Below are 19,374 nucleotides of genomic sequence, written 5' to 3' on the forward strand. Positions count from 1 at the left end.
TGGGGAAATTTGGGGAGATTTTGGGAAAATTTGGGGGATTTTGAGGGGGATTTGGGGGAAATTTGGGGGATTTGGGGAGATTTTGGGAAAATTTGGGGGGCTTTAGGGGAAATTTAGGGGATTTGGGGGATTTTGGGGAGGGTTTGGGGAAATCTGGGGGGATTTTGGGAAAAATTGGGGGGGTTGGGGGATTTTTGGGGGGATTTCGGGGTATTTCAGGGATATTTTTGGGGTGATTTTGGGGAATTTCAGGGATATTTTCGGGGCAGTTTCAGGGATATTTCAGGGATATTTTTGGGGTGATTTCAGGGATATTTTTGGGGTGATTTCAGGGATATTTTTGGGGTGATTTCGGGGGATTTGGGGGTCCCAGTTACCATCCCGAGCTGCCGGTGCCCAGCTGGGCCACGCTGGGGGGGATTTTGGGGGGATTTTGGGGGATTTTAGGGACATTTTCAGGGATATTTTTGGGGTGATTTCAGGGATATTTTTGGGGTGATTTCAGGATATTTCAGGGATATTTTCGGGGCACTTTCAGGGATATTTCAGGGATATTTTTGGGGTGATTTTGGGATATTTCAGGGATATTTTTGGGGATATTTTAGGGATATTTTTGGGGTGATTTCAGGGATATTTCAGGGATATTTTTGGGGATATTTCAGGGATATTTTTGGGGTGATTTCGGGTTGTTTTGGGGGTCCCAGTTACCATCCCGAGCTGCCGGTGCCCAGCTGGGCCACGCTGGCGCCGAAGCCGCCCCCGGGGTCCCCCCGGAAGAGCGCGGGGGCCTCCAGGTCCAGGGACAGCGACAGCGACAGCGACAGGCACAGCGCGGCTGGGGACGGAACGCCACGGAATGTCAAAAAATGTACTCAAAATGTCACCAGAATGCCCAAAAATGTACTCAAAATGTCAAAAAATGTCACAAGTATGCCAAAAAATGTACTCAAAATGTCAAAAAATGGCACCAGAATGTGAAAAAAGGCACGAAAATGTCAAAAAATGTCACCAGAATGTCAAAAAAGTCACGAAAATGTCAAAAAATGTCACCAGAATGTCAAAAAATGTACTCAAAATGTCAAAAAATGTCACCAGAATGTGAAAAAAGGCACGAAAATGTCAAAAAATGTCACCAGAATGTCAAAAAAGTCACGAAAATGTCAAAAAATGTCACCAGAATGGCAAAAAATGTACTCAAAATGTCAAAAAATGTCACCAGAATGTCCAAAAAGTCACGAAAATGTCAAAAAATGTCACCAGAATGTCAAAAAAGTCACGAAAATGTCAAAAAATGTCACCAGAATGTCAAAAAATGTACTCAAAATGTCAAAAAATGTCACCAGAATGTGAAAAAAGGCACGAAAATGTCAAAAAATGTCACCAGAATGTCAAAAAATGTACTCAAAATGTCAAAAAATGTCACCAGAATGTGAAAAAAGGCACGAAAATGTCAAAAAATGTCACCAGAATGTCAAAAAATGTACTCAAAATGTCAAAAAATGTCACCAGAATGTGAAAAAAGGCACGAAAATGTCAAAAAATGTCACAAGAATGTCAAAAAATGTACTCAAAATGTCAAAAAATGTCACCAGAATGTCAAAAAAGCCACCAAAATGTCACCAAGTGTCATCAAATGTCATCAAAATGTCACCAAGTGTCACAAAAATGTCAAAAAATGTCATAAAATGTCATAAAATGTAAAAAAATGTCAAAAAAATGTCCCAAATGTCACCAAAATGTCACCAAAATGTCAAAAAGTGTCACCAAGTGTCACCAAGATGTCAAAAAATGCCACAAGGATGTCGAAAAATGTCACAAAAGTCACAAAATGTCCCTGAAATGTCAAAAAATGTCCAAAAAGTCACCAAAATGTCACAAAATGTCATTCAAATGTCACCAAAATGTCACCAAATGATTAAAAGTCACCAAAATGTCTTCAAATATCCACAAAATGTCACCAAAATGTCACCAAGTGTCACAAAAATGTCAAAAAATGTCATAAAATGTCACCAAAATGTCAAAAAATGTCATAAAATGTAAAAAAATGTCAAAAAATGTCACAAGGATGTCAAAAAACGTCAAAAAATGTCACCAAGTGACAAAAAAGTCAGCAAAATGTCGCCAGATGTCATCAAATGTCAAAAAATGTCACAAAGATGTCAAAAAATGTCATCAAATGTCACCAAATGTCCTCAAAATGTCAAAAAATATCAAAAAATGTCACCAAATGTCAAAAAAAGTCAAAAAATGTCACAAGAATGTCATAAAATGTACTCAAAATGTCAAAAAAGTCACAAAAATGTCAAAAAATGTCAAAAAATGTCATAACATGTCACCTGATGTCATCAAGTGTGACCAAATGTCACCTGATGTCACCAATGTCACCAAAATGTCCTCAAATGTCAAAAAAAAGTCCCCAAAGTGTCCCCAGGGTCCCCAATGCCCCCAAATGTCACAAAATGTCCTCAAAACGTCCCGAAATCTCCCCAAATGTCCCCAAATTACTCCAAATGTCACAAAATCTCCCCAAATCTCACCAAAATGTCCCCAGATGTCCCCAATTTGTCCCCAAAGTGACTCCGAGGTCTCCCAATGTCCCCAAATGTCACAAAATGTCCCCAAAATGTCTCCAAATGTCACCTGATGTCACCAATGTCAAAAAATGTCAAAAAAGGTCAAAAAATGTCAAAAAATGTCAAAAAAGGTCAAAAAATGTCAAAAAATGTCAAAAAATGCCACCAAAATGTCCCCCAATGTCCCCAAGGTCTCCCAATGTCCCCGGTGTCCCCAAATGTCCCCAAATCCCCCTAAATCTCCCCCAAATGTCTCACAAATTCCCCAAATCCCCCCAAAATGACCCCAAAATGTCCCCAAATATCCCAAAATGTCCCCAAAATGTCCCAAAAGCTCCCGAACTGTCCCCAAATGTCCCCAAAATGTCCCCAAATGTCATCAATTGTTCCCAAAGTGACTCCAAATGACCCCAAAATGTCCCAAAATGCCCCCAAATCTCTTGAAATGTCCCCAAAATGTCCCAAATCTCCCGAAATGTCCCCCAAAATGTCCCGAAATGCCCTGAAATGTCCCCAAAATGTCCCGAAATCTCCCGAAATGCCCCCAAAATGTCCCAAATCTCCCCCGAAATCTCCCGAAATCTCCCGAAATGTCCCCGAAATGTCCCCAAATGTCCCCAAAATGTCCCCAAAATGACCCCAAATTGTTCCCAAAGTGACTCCAAATGACCCCAAAATGTCCCAAAATGCCCCCAAATCTCCCGAAATGTCCCCAAAATGTCCCGAAATCTCCTGAAATCTCCCCCAAAATGTCCCGAAATGTCCCGAAATGTCCCCGAAATGTCCCCACCTGTCCCCAGCAGCGCCCGGAGCTCCCTCGGCCCCATCGCGGCTCCTCCGGGACCCAAAAAACCCCAAAAAACCCCCAAAAAGTGGAACCGGGGGTGGGGGAGGGGCAGGAAGGGGTGGGAGGGGTGGGGGAGGGGCGGGAAAAAAGGGGGGGGTGGGGGGAGGGGCGGGCGCGACAAAAGTTTGCGACAGAACTTGGTGACAAAAATTAAAAAAAAAAAAAATTAAAAATTAAAAAAAAAATTAAAAAATTAAAAAAATTAAAAATTAAAAGAAAAATTTTAAAAAAGAAAAGGAAAGAAAAGCGGGGGAGGGGCGTGACCCCACGTGACCTCCCGCCGCCCCTCCCCCACCCCCCTTCCTGGGTTTTTGGGGCGAAACGGCCCCGAAATGGGGAAAAAAAATTAAAGAATTAATAAAAAAATTAATCTAAAAATTAATAAAAATTTAATTAAAAAGAGGTGGGGGAGGGGCGGGGTGGGGGAGGGGGTGGGGGAGGAGGGGACCCCACGTGACCTCCCGCCGCCCCTCCCCCACCCCTGCCCGTCCCGGGTTTCGGGGCGAAACGGCCCCGAAATGGGGAAAAAAAATTAATTAAAAATGAATTAAAAAATAATAAAAAAATTAATTAAAAATTAATAAAAAAGAGGTGGGGTGGGGGGAGGGGAAGAGGGTTTGGGGGAGGGGAGCCCACGTGACCTCCCGCCCCTCCCCCACCCCCCCACTTCCTGGATTTTGGGACGAAAGGGCCCCGAAATAAGGAAAAAAAAAAATTAAAAATTAATAAAAAATAATAAAAAATTAATTTAAAAAAATGATAAAAGAGAGGTGGGGGAGGGGCGGGGTGGGGGAGGGGACCCCCCGCCCCTCCCCCCACCCCGGCAGGCGGTGACGTCATGGGGGGGGGGAGGGGAGGGAGAGGAAGGAGCCGCTGCCCGTGGGGGGAGGGGAGGGTGGGGGGTGGGGCCCGTCCGTCTGTCCGTGCGTGCCCCGTGTCCGCCCGTCCGTCTGTCCGTGCGTGCCCCGTGTCCGCCCGTCCGTCTGTCCGTGCGTGCCCCGTGTCCGCCCGTCCGTCTGTCCGTGCGTGCCCCGTGTCCGCCTGTCCGTCTGTCCGTGCGTGCCCGGTGTCCATCCATCCATCCATCCTTCCATGCCCCGCGTCCGTCTGTCCGCCCGCCCGTCCGTTCCCTGTGTGTCCATCTGTCCATCTGTCCGTCTGTCCCACCGTCCATTCCCCGTGTCCGTCCGTCCGTCTGTCCGTCCGTCTCTCTCTCTCTCTCCCTCTCTGTCCCTTCCCCGTGTCTGTCCGTCCGTCTGTCTGTCCGTCCCCGGTGTCCGTCTGTCCATTCCTATCCATCTGTCCGTCTGTCCATCTCTCTCTCTCTCTCTCTCTCCCCCTGTCCGTTCCCGGTGTCCGTCCGTCCGTCTGTCCGTCCCCCGTGTCTGTTTGTCCATCTGTCCGCCCGTCCGTCCGTCCACCCCCCGTGTCCGTCTGTCCACCTGCCAGCCCGCCCCCGGGGTCCGTCTGTCCGTCCCCTACGTCCACCTGTCCGTCCGTCCTTCCGTCCCCCGTGTCCGTCCGTCCGTCCTTCTGTTCTCGGTGTCCGTCCGTCCGTCCATCCCCTGTGTCCGCCTGTCCGTCCGTCCCTGGTTTTTACAGAGGGGCGTGGCCATGCAAATGAACACCATTAACGCAATCTATAATCTCCAAGTGGGCGTGGCCATGCAAATCAGCCCCATTAACACAACCTCTAGTTTCAACGGGAGGCGTGGCCATGCAAATGAGCACGAATAAATAAATTCTAAGGGGCGTGGCTATGCAAATAAGCACAATTAACACCGACCTATCATTTCCAAAGGGGGCGTGGCTATGCAAATCAGCTCCATTACCAGAAACACAGTGGGTTTTTTTTAAGACGGGGCGTGGCTATGCAAATGAGATCCATAAACACCAACCTATTGTTTCTAGAAAGGGGCGTGGCTATGCAAATAAGTTCATTAAACACCAACACATTGATTCTAAAGGGGGCGTGGCTATGCAAATACGACCATCAAATCATCTCTAGAGAGGGCGTGGGTATGCAAATCAGCGCTTTTAACACCAATTAATAGTCCCTGAGGGGAGGCGTGGCTATGCAAATCAGGGTCATTACCAGGAACATGGTGGCTTAAAAATGGGCGTGGCTATGCAAATTCACTCATTAAAATGAACATAATCTCTACAGGAAGGCCTGGCCATGCAAATTAGCTTATTTAAGACCGATACACCATTTCTAAGTGGGCGGGGTTATGCAAATCAGCTTCTTTAACACCAATGTATCATTTTAAAGAGGGCGTGGCCATGCAAATCAGCACAATCAACACAAATTTATCATTCCTTAGGGAGGCGTGGCTATGCAAATCAGCACTTTTATCACGAATAGATTGTTTCTAGAGGGAGGCGTGGCTATGCAAATTAGACCTTTTAACACTAATATGCCGTTTATAAAGGGAGGCGTGGCTATGCAAATCAGCTTTTTAAACACCAATATATCGTTTCTAAAGGGAGGCGTGGCTATGCAAAACACCACCGCTAACCTCATTATCTAGGGCTTTAAGGGGGCGTGGTTATGCAAATAAGGCAACTTACCATAAACATATTGCTTTAAGGCAAGGGCGTGGCCATGCAAATTAGCGCTTATAACACTAACATATAGTTTCTAAAGGGAGGCGTGGCTATGCAAATCACACCATTAACATTATTATATGGGTTTTTAGCTGGTGGGCGTGGCTATGCAAATCACCGCGCTCCCCACAGTGCCCCGCGGCAGAACCGGAAGTGGAGCCGCCGTGAGGGGCGGGAAGGAGCCGCCACAAGATGGCGGCGCTGGGGCCGCGGGCCCCGCGGCCGCTCCGGTGCCCGCCGACATATCCTTAACGGGGAGGGGCGTGGCCATGCAAATAAAGCCTTATAACACTGATAGATCGCTTCTGAAGGGAGGAGTAGCTATGCAGATCACATCAATTAGCATTATTATTGGTTTTTAGGTGGTGGGCGTGGCTATGCAAATCACCCCGCTACCCACACTCCCCCGCGGCGGCACGGAGGAAGAACCGGAAGTGGAGCCGCCGTGAGGGGAGGAAGGAGCCGCCACAAGATGGCGGCGCTGGGGCTGCGGGCCCCGCGGCCGCTCCGGTGCCCGCCGGGATATCCTTAACCGGGAGGGGCGTGGCCATGCAAATCATCTCTTATAACACATGTAGTGTATAAATGGAGGCGTGGCTATTAAAATCACACCGATTAACATTATTAAATGGGGTTTCAGTTGGTGGGCGTGGCTATGCAAATCACCGCGCTCCCCACAGTGCCCCGCGGCAGAACCGGAAGTGGAGCCGCCGTGAGGGCAGTGAAGGAGGAAGGAGCCGCCACAAGATGGCGGCGCTGGGGCTGCGGGCCCCGCGGCTCCTCGGGGCCCCGCGGCTGCTCCGGGCCCCGCTCCGCGGCTCCCCCGGCGCCCCCCGGTGCCCGCCGGCCCTCACGGGGCTCCCGGGGACCCCCGGGGCGCTGCCGGCGGCGCCGGCGCGGGCCATGGCCGGGCACAACCGCTGGTCCAAGGTGCGCAACGTGAAGGGGCCGCGGGACGCGGAGCGGAGCCGCCTGTGGGAGAAGATGGCGCGGATGCTGCGGGCGGCCGCCAGAGGTGTCGCGATAGTGGGGCGGGGCGTGTCGCGATAGAGGGGGGTGGGGGTGTGGGGGCATCGGGGTATCGCGATATCGGGGTGTCGGGACACGGGGGTATCGCGATATCGGGACAGTGGGGTATCGGGATATCGCGATATTGGGATACTGGGACAGCGGGATATCGCGATATCGGGGCATTGGGATGCTGGGATATCGCGATATCGGGACATTGGGATGCTGGGATATTGCGATATTGGGATACTGGGACAGTGGGATATCGCGACATGGGGACATTGGGATGCTGGAATATCGCGATATCGGGGCATTGGGATGCTGGGATATCGCGATATCGGGACATTGGGATGCTGGGATATCGCGATATTGGGATACTGGGACAGCGGGATATCGCGATATTGGGATGTCAGGATATCAGGACAGTGGGATATCGCGACATGGGGACATTGGGACAGGGAATATCGCGATATCGGGACATTGGGATGCTGGGATATCGCGATATCGGGATGTCGGGACAGTGGGATATCGTGATATTGGGACAGTGGGATATCGCGATATCGGGATGTCGGGACAGCGGGATATCGCGATATCGGGACATTGGGATGCTGGGATATCGCGATATCGGGATGTGGGGTCATTGGGCTGTGCTGATATCCCGATATATCGCGACACGGGACCCCAGGCTGGGCCGATATCCCGATACATCGCGGTGTCGGGACACGGGGCCATGCTGGTATCGCGATACATCGCGATACGTCCCGATACCAGGCATTGGGCTGCGGTGACGTCGCGATACGTCACGATATGGGCTGTGGTGATATCGCGATATATCGCGGTATATCACAATATCTTGCAATATGGGGTCGATGGGCCGTGGCGATATCGCGATATATCGCGATATGGGACCTCGGGCCGTGGCGATATCGCGATATATCGCGATATGGGACCTCGGGCTGTGGCGATATCGCGATATATCGCGATATGGGACCTCGGGCTGTGGCGATATCGCGATATATCGCGATATGTCGCGACGCGGCCCCTCCCCCGCAGAGGGCGGCGCGGATCCGTCGCTGAACGCCGGCCTGGCCGCGGTGGTGGCGCAGTGCCGGACACTGAACGTGCCCAAGGCCACCATCGAGGGGGCGCTGCGGTCAGTCAGGGTGAGTGACCCCTGAGTGACCAATGAGTGACCACTGAGTGACCATTGAGTGACCACTGAGTGACCCCTGAGTGACCCTGAGTGACCAATGAGTGACCCCTGAGTGACCCCTGAGTGACCAATGAGTGACCCTGAGTGACCCCTGAGTGACCCCTGAGTGACCCTGAGTGACCAATGAGTGACCACTGAGTGACCCCTGAGTGACCACTGAGTGACCACTGAGTGACCACTGAGTGACCCCTGAGTGACCACTGAGTGACCAACTGACCACTGACCCCTGAGTGACCCCTGAGTGACCACTGAGTGACCACTGAGTGACCCCTGAGTGACCACTGAGTGACCCCTGAGTGACCACTGAGTGACCACTGAGTGACCCTGAGTGACCAATGAGTGACCCCTGAGTGACCCCTGAGTGACCCCTGAGTGACCACTGAGTGACCCCTGAGTGACCACTGAGTGACCCCTGAGTGACCACTGAGTGACCACTGAGTGACCCCCGAGTGACCAATGAGTGAGCACTGAGTGACCAATGAGTGACCCCTGAGTGACCCTGAGTGACCACTGAGTGACCCCTGAGTGACCACTGAGTGACCCTGAGTGACCAATGAGTGACCACTGAGTGACCAATGAGTGACCAATGAGTGACCCCTGAGTGACCCTGAGTGACCCTGAGTGACCCCTGAGTGACCACTGAGTGACCCTGAGTGACCAATGAGTGACCACTGAGTGACCAATGAGTGACCAATGAGTGATCCTGAGTGACCAATGAGTGACCCCTGAGTGACCAATGAGTGACCACTGAGTGACCACTGAGTGACCCCTGAGTGACCCTGAGTGACCCCTGAGTGACCACTGAGTGAGCACTGAGTGACCCCTGAGTGACCAATGAGTGACCCCTGAGTGACCACTGAGTGACCACTGACTGACCACTGAGTGACCATTGAGTGACCACTGACTGACCATCCCAATGACCCCTGCCTCTCTCCGGCCGCAGGAGTGTCCGGTTTTGGGGGGTCACTGACCCCAGAGTGACCCCTGACTGACCACTGACCCCTGAGTGACCCCTGAGTGACCGCTGCCCTCTCTCCGGCCGCAGGAGCGTCCGGCCGGGGGGTCAGTGACCCCTGAGTGACCACTGACTGACCACTGACCCCTGAGTGACCCCAGAGTGACCGCTGAGTGACCATTGAGTGACCACTGACTGACCATCCCAATGACCCCTGACTGACCGCTGCCTCTCTCCGGCCGCAGGAGTGTCCGGCCGGGGGGTCAGTGACCCCTGAGTGACCCCAGAGTGACCCCAGAGTGACCGCTGCCTCTCTCCGGCCGCAGGAGTGTCCGGCCGGGGGGTCAGTGACCCCTGACTGACCGCTGCCTCTCTCCGGCCGCAGGAGTGTCCGGCCGGGGGGTCAGTGACCCCTGAGTGACCCCAGAGTGACCCCAGAGTGACCGCTGCCTCTCTCCGGCCGCAGGAGTGTCCGGCCGGGGGGTCAGTGACCCCTGACTGACCACTGACCCCTGAGTGACCCCTGAGTGACCGGTGCCTCTCTCCGGCCGCAGGAGCGTCCGGCCGGGGCCTCGCGGGTGCTGCTGACCGCTCGGGGCCCGGGGGGGTCACTCGTGCTGCTGGACGTCCGAACCGACAACGTCCGGCGCAGCCAGGCCGAGCTCCGGACACTGCTGGGCCGCCACGGGTCAGTGCTGACCGCCGGGGGACCCCTGGGTGACCACTGGGTGACCACTGGTCACTTGGGGGGGTGGTGACCTCTGGGTGACCCCTGAGTGACCACTGAGTGACCACTGATGGCCACTGGTCAGTCTGGGGGGGTGGTGACCTCTGAATGACCCCTGGGTGACTCCTGAGTGACCACTGAGTGACCACTGATTACCACCGGTCACTAGGGGGGGTTGGTGACCTCTGAATGACCCCTGAGTGACCTTCACTGACCCCTGAGTGACCACTGATGACCACCGGTCACTCGGGGGTGTCACTGACCCTGAGTGACCCTTGGGTGACCCCTGAGTGACCCCTGAGTGACCACCACTGACCCCTGCCCCTCCCCCGTGGTCACTCAGGGCCGTGCTGACCCCTGATGACCACTGGTCACTCAGGAGGGATCACTGACCCTTGAGTGACCCCTGAGTGACCCTCACTGACCGCTGCCCCCCGTGGTCACTCAGGAGGGATCACTGACCCCTGAGTGACCCCCGAGTGACCCCCGCTGACCCCCACTGACCCCTGTCCCCCCCCCGTGGTCACTCAGGGCCGCGCTGACCGATGAGTGACCCCTGAGTGACCCTCACTGACCCCTGATGACCGCTGGTCACTTGGGGATGTCACTGACCCCTGAGTGACCGCACTGACCGCTGCCCCCCCGTGGTCACTCTGGGCCGCGCTGACCAATGAGTGACCACTGATGACCACTGGTCACTCAGGAGGGATCACTGACCTCTGAGTGACCCCTGCTGACCCCCACTGACCGCTGCCCCCCCCGTGGTCACTCAGGAGGGATCACTGACCCCCAAATGACCCCCGCTGACCCCCACTGACCACTGTCCACTTGCGGTCACTCAGGGCCGCGCTGAGCGATGACCGGCACGCCTTCGCGGCCGTGGGCGTGGTGCGAGTGTCCGGCCGGACGCTGCCCATGGAGGCGGCGCTGGAGGCGGCCGCAGCGGCCGGAGCCCAGGACGTGCTGGCCGGAGAGCAGGCCGAGCTCCAGGTGGGTGCGGCCGCCCGCTGACCGCTGCTGTGGTCACTCCCTCGGTGACCCCTGGGGGTCAGCGGTCACTTTGTGGGCCAGTGACCGCGCCGAGTGACCCCTTGACCACCCCGAGTGACCCCTTGACCACCCTGAGTGACCACTGACCACCCTGAGTGACCACTGACCACTCCTCTGACCCCTTGACCCCTCACTGACCCCTTGACCACCCTGAATGACCACTGATCCCTCCACTGACCCCTTGACCACTCTGAGTGACCCCTTGACCCCTCACTGAGCTCTGGTGGTCAGCGGTCACTTCGTGGGCCAATGACCGCCCCGAGTGACCCCTTGACCCCTCACTGACCCCTTGCCCACTCTGAGTGACCACTGACCACCCCCCTGACCCCTGGGTGACCCCTTGACCCCTCCACTGACCCCTTGCCCACCCTGAATGACCACTGACCCTTTGACCCGTCAGTGACCCCTCCACTGACCCTTTAATCCCCCTGAATGACCACTGACCACCCCACTGACCCCTTCAATGACCACTGACCACCCTGAGTGACCACTGACCACCCCACTGACCCCTTGCCCATCCCAAATGGCCACTGCCCACTCCCTTGACCCCTCAGTGACCCCTTGACCACCCTGAGTGACCACTGACCACCCCAATGACCCCTTGCCCATCCCGAATGACCACTGACCACTCCCACTGACCCCTCAGTGACCCTTTGACCCCTCACTGACCCCTTGATCCCCCTGAGTGACCACTGCCCATCCCAGTGACCCCTGGCTGACCCCTTGCCCCCTCACTGACCCCTTGCCCACCCCAAATGACCACTGACCACCCCCCTGACCCCTTCAATGACCACTGACCACCCTGAGTGACCACTGCCCACTCCCTTGACCCCTCAGTGACCCCTTGACCACCCTGAGTGACCACTGACCACCCCACAGACCCCTTCAATGACCACTGACCACCCTGAGTGACCACTGACCCCTTCAATGACCACTGACCACCCTGAGTGACCACTGACCCCTTCAATGACCACTGACCACCCTGAGTGACCACTGACCACTCCCACTGACCCCTCAGTGACCCCTTGCCCATCCCAAATGACCACTGCCCACCCCGCTGACCCCTCACTGACCCCTTGCCCCCTCACTGACCCCTTGCCCACCCCAAATGACCACTGACCACCCCCCTGACCCCTCAGTGACCACTGACCACCCTGAGTGACCGCTGACCACCCCACTGACCCCTTGCCCACCCCAAATGACCACTGACCACCCTGAGTGACCGCTGACCACCCCACTGACCCCTTGCCCATCCCAAATGACCACTGCCCACTCCCTTGACCCCTCAGTGACCCCTTGACCACCCTGAGTGACCACTGCCCACCCCAATGACCCCTTGCCCACTCCCTTGACCCCTCAGTGACCCCCTGCCCACCCAGAGTGACCACTGACCACCCCAATGACCCCTTGCCCATCCCGAATGACCACTGCCCACCCCCCTGACCCCTCAGTGACCCCCTGCCCACCCAGAATGACCACTGACCCCTCTACTGACCCTTTCCCCACCCCCCTGACCCCTGGCTGACCCCCTGACCCCTGTGTGACCCCGTGTCCCCTCCGCAGTTCCTGTGCGACCCCTCGGCCCTGGGCAGCGTCCGGCAGCGCCTGGCGGCCGCGGGGCTCCGGCCGCTCTCGGCCGAGCTGGAGTTCCGGCCGCGGTCAGCGCTGGCGCTGCCGGACGCCCCTCGGGCCGCGGCCGAGCGGCTGCTGCGGGCTCTGGCCGAGCGGCCGGACGTCGCCCGGCTCTTCCACAACCTGCAGGACGCGCCCGCGGTCACTCCCGGCGGTCACTCGGCTCCGGCCGCCGGGCAATAAAGGCCTGAGAGGCGGGAGAGCGGTCAAGCGGTCAGTGCGGGGGGTGAGGGGTCAGTGGGAGGGTCAAGGGGTCGTTGAGGGGGTCAAGGGGTCAGTGGGCTGGTCAAGCGGTCAGTGGGAGGGGAGAGTGGTCAGTGGGGTGGTCAAGGGGTCAGTGGGAGGGTGAAGGGGTCAGTGGGGGGGTCAGGGGGTCAGTGGGGGGGTCAGGGGTCAGTGGGGTGGTCAGTGGTCATTGGGAGTGGCCAAAAGGTCAGTGGGAGGGTCAAGGGGTCATTGGGGGGGTCAAAGGGTCAGTGGGAGGGGTGGGCGGTCACTGGGGTGGTCAAGTGGTCAGTGGGGTGGTCAAGGGGTCAGTGGGAGGGTCAAGGGGTCAGTGGGGTGGTCAGTGGTCATCTGGAGTGGTCAAGGGGTCAGTGGGAGGGTCAAGGGGTCAGTGGGGTGGTCAGTGGTCGTCGGGTGTGGTCAAGGGGTCAGTGGGTAAAGGGTCAGTGGGGTGGTCAGTGGGAGGGTCAAAGGGTCAGCAGGGTGGTCAAGAAGTGACCAAGGGTCCGTGGGAGGGGTCAAAGGGTCAGCGGGGTGGTCAGTTGTCATCAGGAGTGGTCAGTGGGGTGGTCAAGGGTGACCAGGGAATAGTCAAGGGGTCAGTGGGGATGGTCAGTGGTCAGTGGGGTGGTCAAGGGGCCATTGGGAGTGGTCAAGGGGTCAGTGGGAGGGTCAAGAAGTGACCAAGGGTCAGAGGGAGGGTCAAGGGGTCAGTGGGAGTGGTCAAGGGTTATCAAGGAGTGGTCAAGGGGTCACTGGGGTGGTCAGTGGTCAGTGGGAGTCATCAAGGGGTCAGTGGGGTGGTTAAAGGGTCAGTGGGGTGGTCAGTGGTCATCTGGAGTGGTCAAGGGGTCAGTGGGAGGGTCAAGGGGTCAGTGGGGTGGTCAAGAAGTGACCAAGGGTCAGTGGGGTGGTCAGTGGCAGTGGTCAGTGGCAGTGGTCAGTGGGGCGGTCAGCGGTCATCGGGGTGGTCAGTGGTCAGTGGGGCAGTCAGCGGGAGGCGTCAGTGGGGTGGTCAGTGGGAGTGGTCAGTGGGAGTGGTCAGTGGGGCAGTCAGTGGTCATCGGGGTGGTCAGTGGTCAGCGGTCAGTGGGGCGGTCAGCGGTCATCGGGGTGGTCAGTGGTCAGCGGTCAGTGGGGCGGTCAGCGGTCAGTGGGGTGGTCACTGGGGCGGTCAGTGGTCAGCGGTCAGTGGGGGCGGTCAGCGGTCATCGCAGCGCACACAAACAACGCCCGACTCCTGCTGGAGTGACCACGGCCCCTGCGGCCGCTGCGGCCGGCCCTTTATTGGCGGTCACTCGTCCGAGCCGGCCGGGCTGCCCAGGAAGAGGCCGGAGTAGCCGAAGGCCGGAGCGGAGCCTTCGTCCTCCTCCTCCTCCTCCTCCTCCTCCTCCTCGTCCTCGTCCTCCTCGCGGTCATCGCGGTCATCCTCGTCCTCCTCCTCCTCCGGCCGCGCGGCGCCCGAGCGGTCAGCAGCGCCGTCGGGCCTGCGGTCATCCCCGGCCTCGCCCGGCGCCGGCCGGAGCCCGCCGGACACCGGCCGAGAGCCGCTTGACCACTGCTCATCTCTTGGGCCAACTGACCAGCGGTCATCGCTTGGGCCGGGCGGCTTTGCTGGAGATGACCACTGCTCCTCCTTGACCGCCACTGACCACTGGTCACTCTTGGAGCCCGATGACCACTGGTCATTCTTAGAGCCCGATGACCACTGGTCACTCTTGGAGCCTGATGACCACTGGTCGTTCTTTGAGCCCGATGACCACTGGTCATTCTTAGAGCCCGATGACCACTGGTCACTCTTGGAGCCTGCTGACCACTGGTCATCCTTTGGCCCTGTTGACCACTGGTCATTCTTAGAGCCCGATGACCACTGGTCATTCTTGGAGCCCGATGACCACTGGTCACTCTTGGAGCCTGATGACCACTGGTCACTCTTCATCCCAGCTCCTCCTCCAGCTGACCACTCCTCCTTGACCGCCGCTGACCACTGGTCACTCTTGGCGCCCGCTGACCACTGCTCGTCCTTGGGCCCCGCTGACCACTGGTCATCCTTCCTGGCTCCGCGCCCCCTCCCTGCGGCCGGCCGCGCCCTCCGCGGCCTCCTGACCTCTGCGGCCGCCTCGGAGTGACCGGCGCAGTGTCCGAGCAGGCGTCCGAGCAGGAATCGCCGCTGGCCGCGCGCCAGCGTCCACTTGGCCTCGAGCCGCGCCAGCTCGTCGCAGAGCGCGGCGTTCTCCAGCACCAGCGCCCGCGCCGCGCGCCGCAGCCGCCGGAAACGCTGCCGGACGCGCTCGGCCGGCCGCGGCCGCGGGGCCTTGGGCATCGTCCGGCCGGAGTGGACACTGGGGCAGAGAAACGGGGGAAAAAACGGGGAAAATTGGGCAAAATTTGACGAAAATAGGAGGAAATTTGACAAAAATAGGGGGAAATTTGACAAAAATTGACCTAAATCGGCAGAAATTCGACCCAAGTTGGCGTTGGGTTGGCCCAAGTCAACGTTGGGTTGAGCCAAGTTGACGAAAATTGGCCAAAATTGGGCGAAATTGAGTGAAATTCACCAAAATTGGTCCAAAATGACCAAAATTGAGCAAAATCGGCACAAATTGACCCAAGATTGACCAAAATCGGTCTTGGATTGACCCAAGTCAACGTTGGGTTGAGCCAAGTTGACGAAAAATGGCCAAAATTGACCCAAATTGAGCGAAATTGAGTGAAATTCACCAAAATCGGCCAAAAATGACCAAAATTGAGCAAAATCGGCACAAATTGACCCAAGATTGACCAAAATCGGTCTTGGATTGACCCAAGTCAAGGTTGGGTTGACCCAAGTTGATGAAAATTGTTCAAAAGTGGCCAAAAATGAGCAAAATCGGCAGAAATTGACCAAAAATGACCAAAATTGACAGAAATTGACCAAAAATGACCAAAATTGACAGAAATTGACCAAAAATGACCAAAATTGGCAAAAATTGGACTCAGAATGACCCAAATTGGTCTTGGATTGACCTAAATTGGCTGAAATTGACCAAATTTGACTCAGATTGTCCAAAATTGACCCAAATTGCTCTTGGATGGACCCAAATTGACCAAAATTGGGGAAAATTGACCCAAATCGGTCTTGGGTGGACCCAAATTGACCGAAATGACCCCAAATTGCCCCAAAGGGAGCTCGGCCGGCCGCGGCCGCGGGGCCTTGGGCATCGTCCGGCCGGAGTGGACACTGGGGCAGAGAAATGGGGAAAAAACGGGAAAATTGGGCAAAATTTGATGAAAATTGACCCAAATTGGCAGAAATTCGACCCAAGTTGGCGTTGGGTTGAGCCAAGTCAACGTTGGGTTGAGCCAAGTTGAGTAAAGTTGACGAAAATTGGGCTAAAATGGGTGAAATTGAGCGAAATTGTCCCAAATTTAGCAAAATTGACCCAAATTTAGCAAAATGGACCAAATTTAGTGAAACTGAGCAAAATCGGCAGAAATTGACCCAAGATTGACCAAAATCGGTCTTGGATTGACCCAAGTCAATGTTGGGTTGAGCCAAGTTGAGCCGAGTTGACCAAAATTGGCCGAAATTGACCCAAATTGACTGAAATTGAGTGAAATTCACCAAAATTGGCCAAAAATGACCAAAATCAGCAAAAATTGGACTCAAAATGACCCAAATTGGTCTTGAGTTGACCCAAATCAGCACAAATTTAGCCCAAGTTGCCGTTGGGTTGACCCAAGTCAACGTTGGGTTGAGCCAAGTTGACGAAAATTGGCCAAAATTGGGCGAAATTGAGTGAAATTCACCAAAATTGGTCAAAAATGACCAAAATTGAGCAAAATCGGCACAAATTGACCCAAGATTGACAAAAATCGGTCTTGGATTGACCCAAGTCAACGTTGGGTTGAGCCAAGTTGACGAAAAATGGCCAAAATTGACCCAAATTGAGCGAAATTGAGTGAAATTCACCAAAATCGGCCAAAAATGACCAAAATTGAGCAAAATCGGCACAAATTGACCCAAGATTGACCAAAATCGGTCTTGGATTGACCCAAGTCAAGGTTGGGTTGACCCAAGTTGATGAAAATTGTTCAAAAGTGGCCAAAAATGAGCAAAATCGGCAGAAATTGACCAAAAATGACCAAAATTGACAGAAATTGACCAAAAATGACCAAAATTGGCAAAAATTGGACTCAGAATGACCCAAATTGGTCTTGGATTGACCTAAATTGGCTGAAATTGACCAAATTTGACTCAGATTGTCCAAAATTGACCCAAATTGCTCTTGGATGGACCCAAATTGACCAAAATTGGGGAAAATTGACCCAAATCGGTCTTGGGTGGACCCAAATTGACCGAAATGACCCCAAATTGCCCCAAAGGGAGCTCGGCCGGCCGCGGGGCCTTGGGCATCGTCCGGCCGGAGTGGACACTAACGGGAGAGAAATGGGGGAAAAATGGGAAAATTGGGCAAAATTTGATGAAAATTGACCCAAATTGGCAGAAATTCGACCCAAGTTGGCGTTGGGTTGAGCCAAGTCAACGTTGGGTTGAGCCAAGTTGAGTAAAGTTGACGAAAATTGGGCTAAAATGGGTGAAATTGAGCGAAATTGTCCCAAATTTAGCAAAATTGACCCAAATTTAGCAAAATGGACCAAATTTAGTGAAACTGAGCAAAATCGGCAGAAATTGACCCAAGATTGACCAAAATCGGTCTTGGATTGACCCAAGTCAATGTTGGGTTGAGCCAAGTTGAGCTGAGTTGACCAAAATTGGCCGAAATTGACCCAAATTGACTGAAATTGAGTGAAATTCACCAAAATCGGCCAAAAATGACCAAAATCAGCAAAAATTGGACTCAAAATGACCCAAATTGGTTTTGAGTTGACCCAAATCAGCACAAATTTAGCCCAAGTTGCCGTTGGGTTGACCCAAGTCAACGTTGGGTTGAGCCAAGTTGACGAAAATTGGCCAAAATTGGGCGAAATTGAGTGAAATTCACCAAAATTGGTCAAAAATGACCAAAATTGAGCAAAATCGGCACAAATTGACCCAAGATTGACAAAAATCGGTCTTGGATTGACCCAAGTCAACGTTGGGTTGAGCCAAGTTGATGAAAATTGTTCAAAAGTGGCCAAAAAAGAGCAAAGTCGGCAGAAATTGACCAAAAATGACCAAAATTGACAGAAATTGACCAAAAATGACCAAAATTGGCAAAAATTGGACTCAGAATGACCCAAATTGGTCTTGGATTGACCAAAATTGGCTGAAATTGACAAAATTTGACTCAGATTGACCAAAATTGGCCCAAATCAGTCTTGGACCGACCCAAATTGACCCAAATCAGCACAAATTGGCCAAAATTGACCAAAATCGGCAAAAATTGACCCAAATAGGGACAAATTCAACCAAAGTTGGTCTTGGGTTGACCCAAGGTGACGAAAATTGACCAAAATTGGGCAAAATTAACCTAAATTGACCGAAATTGGTCTTGGATTGGCCCAAATTGACTGAAATTGGCCCAAATTGACCAAAATCAACCAAAATTGACCCAAACTCGGCCCAAATTGACAAAATTGACCCGGATCAGCAAAAATGGAACCAAATTGAGCCAAAATCGAATGAACTTGACCCAAATTGTCACAAAGTGAGAAAAATTCACCGAAATTGACCCAAATTGGCCGAAATTGACCCAAATTGAGCCCAAATCGAGCAAATTTCACCAAAACGACCCAAATGGAGCCAAATCGGCACAAATTGACCTCAAAATCACCCAAAATGACCCAAGCCGGGCTCGGAGGAGCCTTTGGGGTAAAAAACGGAAGAATCGGGAAAGTCGGGGGCGGATTTTGGGGCGAAAACGGCGATTTTTGGGCAAATCGATCGATCCGTGGTTCCGCAGCCATTAACGTCCCAAGGGAAGCTCCCCCTCCCCCCCCGCTCCTTCCCCGCGGGTTTTGGGGCGAAATTCGCCGATTTTGGGGCAAAAATCGCCGATTTTGGGACTCACCGCGGCCGGAACGGAGCGGGCGCCACCGGAAGTGCGCGCGGGGGGAACGGAAAGGAGGCTGCACCACCCGGAAGTGGGCGGCGAAACCGGAATCGGCTGAAGAAATCGCCGAAAAACGCGAATTTAAACCCAAAATCGGGTCAAGATCCGCCTTTAGGCCCCGATTGCGTCACGGTTTTACCTTTTTGGGGCCAAACCGCCGCGTTTTGAGTCCTACCTTTTGTGATTGACGGATTTTTCCGGATCGGAGCCGCTCTGGCCCGCTCGGAGGACCGCGACTTCCGTTAGGCTTAACGAGCCGCCATCACCTCTATGGTCACTTCCCGTCCGCGCCGCCATTAGCCCTTCCCCTTTGTGGTTATTTCCGGTTGGAGCCGCTCTGGCCGGCTCGGAGGACCGAAATCCCCCATTAACCGAAACGCCTCCCCTCACAACTCTATGATCACCCCATTTAACCCCATTGGAGCCGCTCTGGCCGGCTCGGAGGACCGAAATCCCCCATTAACCCCAACGCCTCCCCTCACGACTCTATGGTCACCCCGTT

General features: G+C 54.3%; 4 protein-coding genes across 4 annotated transcripts in view; 1 reads left to right on the forward strand and 3 right to left on the reverse strand.

The window, feature by feature from the left end:
* LOC135288557 (integrin alpha-X-like) overlaps nt 1-3,506 on the reverse strand; it is a 41,996-nt gene extending 38,490 nt beyond the window's left edge. Inside the window, exons 1-2 of the mRNA XM_064401945.1 lie at nt 3,364-3,506; nt 709-835 (exon numbers count right to left, since the gene is read on the reverse strand). Of these exons, the coding sequence (XP_064258015.1) occupies nt 709-835; nt 3,364-3,400 (164 nt within the window). The 5' untranslated portion in view covers nt 3,401-3,506. The remainder of the gene's footprint in view (nt 1-708; nt 836-3,363) is intronic.
* A 683-nt stretch (nt 3,507-4,189) lies between these two features.
* The window catches only part of LOC135288526 (syntaxin-1B), a 140,508-nt gene continuing 125,323 nt past the window's right edge, over nt 4,190-19,374 (reverse strand). Inside the window, exon 10 of the mRNA XM_064401911.1 lies at nt 4,190-4,199. The gene's annotated coding sequence lies outside the window, so the exon portion shown is untranslated. The remainder of the gene's footprint in view (nt 4,200-19,374) is intronic.
* Nucleotides 6,684-12,812, forward strand: LOC135288527 (translational activator of cytochrome c oxidase 1). Its single transcript, XM_064401915.1, has 5 exons — nt 6,684-7,042; nt 8,089-8,198; nt 9,758-9,891; nt 10,773-10,920; nt 12,544-12,812. The coding sequence occupies exons 1-5, from the start codon at nt 6,775-6,777 to the stop codon at nt 12,793-12,795; spliced, it is 912 nt and encodes a 303-aa protein (XP_064257985.1). The 5' UTR covers nt 6,684-6,774; the 3' UTR covers nt 12,796-12,812.
* Nucleotides 13,799-19,362, reverse strand: TBRG1 (transforming growth factor beta regulator 1). The gene is made up of 3 exons (XM_064401904.1): nt 19,048-19,362; nt 18,831-18,926; nt 13,799-15,179 (listed from the first exon to the last, which is right to left on the reverse strand). The coding sequence occupies exons 1-3, from the start codon at nt 19,167-19,169 to the stop codon at nt 14,132-14,134; spliced, it is 1,266 nt and encodes a 421-aa protein (XP_064257974.1). The 5' UTR covers nt 19,170-19,362; the 3' UTR covers nt 13,799-14,131.

Source organism: Passer domesticus, chromosome 33 (assembly GCF_036417665.1).
Source record: "Passer domesticus isolate bPasDom1 chromosome 33, bPasDom1.hap1, whole genome shotgun sequence".
NCBI classification, from domain to species: Eukaryota; Metazoa; Chordata; class Aves; order Passeriformes; family Passeridae; genus Passer; species Passer domesticus.

Coding starts and splice junctions, on each gene's coding strand:
- LOC135288527 (XM_064401915.1), top strand. CDS start 6,775: ATGGCGGCGCTGGGGCTGCGGGCCCCGCGGCTCCTCGGGGCCCCGCGG. Junction 8,199..9,757: donor GGGCGCTGCGGTCAGTCAGG/GTGAGTGACCCC, acceptor CTCCGGCCGCAG/GAGCGTCCGGCCGGGGCCTC. Junction 9,892..10,772: donor ACACTGCTGGGCCGCCACGG/GTCAGTGCTGAC, acceptor GCGGTCACTCAG/GGCCGCGCTGAGCGATGACC.
- TBRG1 (XM_064401904.1), bottom strand. CDS start 19,169: ATGGCGGCGCGGACGGGAAGTGACCATAGAGGTGATGGCGGCTCGTTA. Junction 18,927..19,047: donor AAATCCGTCAATCACAAAAG/GTAGGACTCAAA, acceptor CGATTTCTTCAG/CCGATTCCGGTTTCGCCGCC. Junction 15,180..18,830: donor CCCGCTCCGTTCCGGCCGCG/GTGAGTCCCAAA, acceptor TCTCTGCCCCAG/TGTCCACTCCGGCCGGACGA.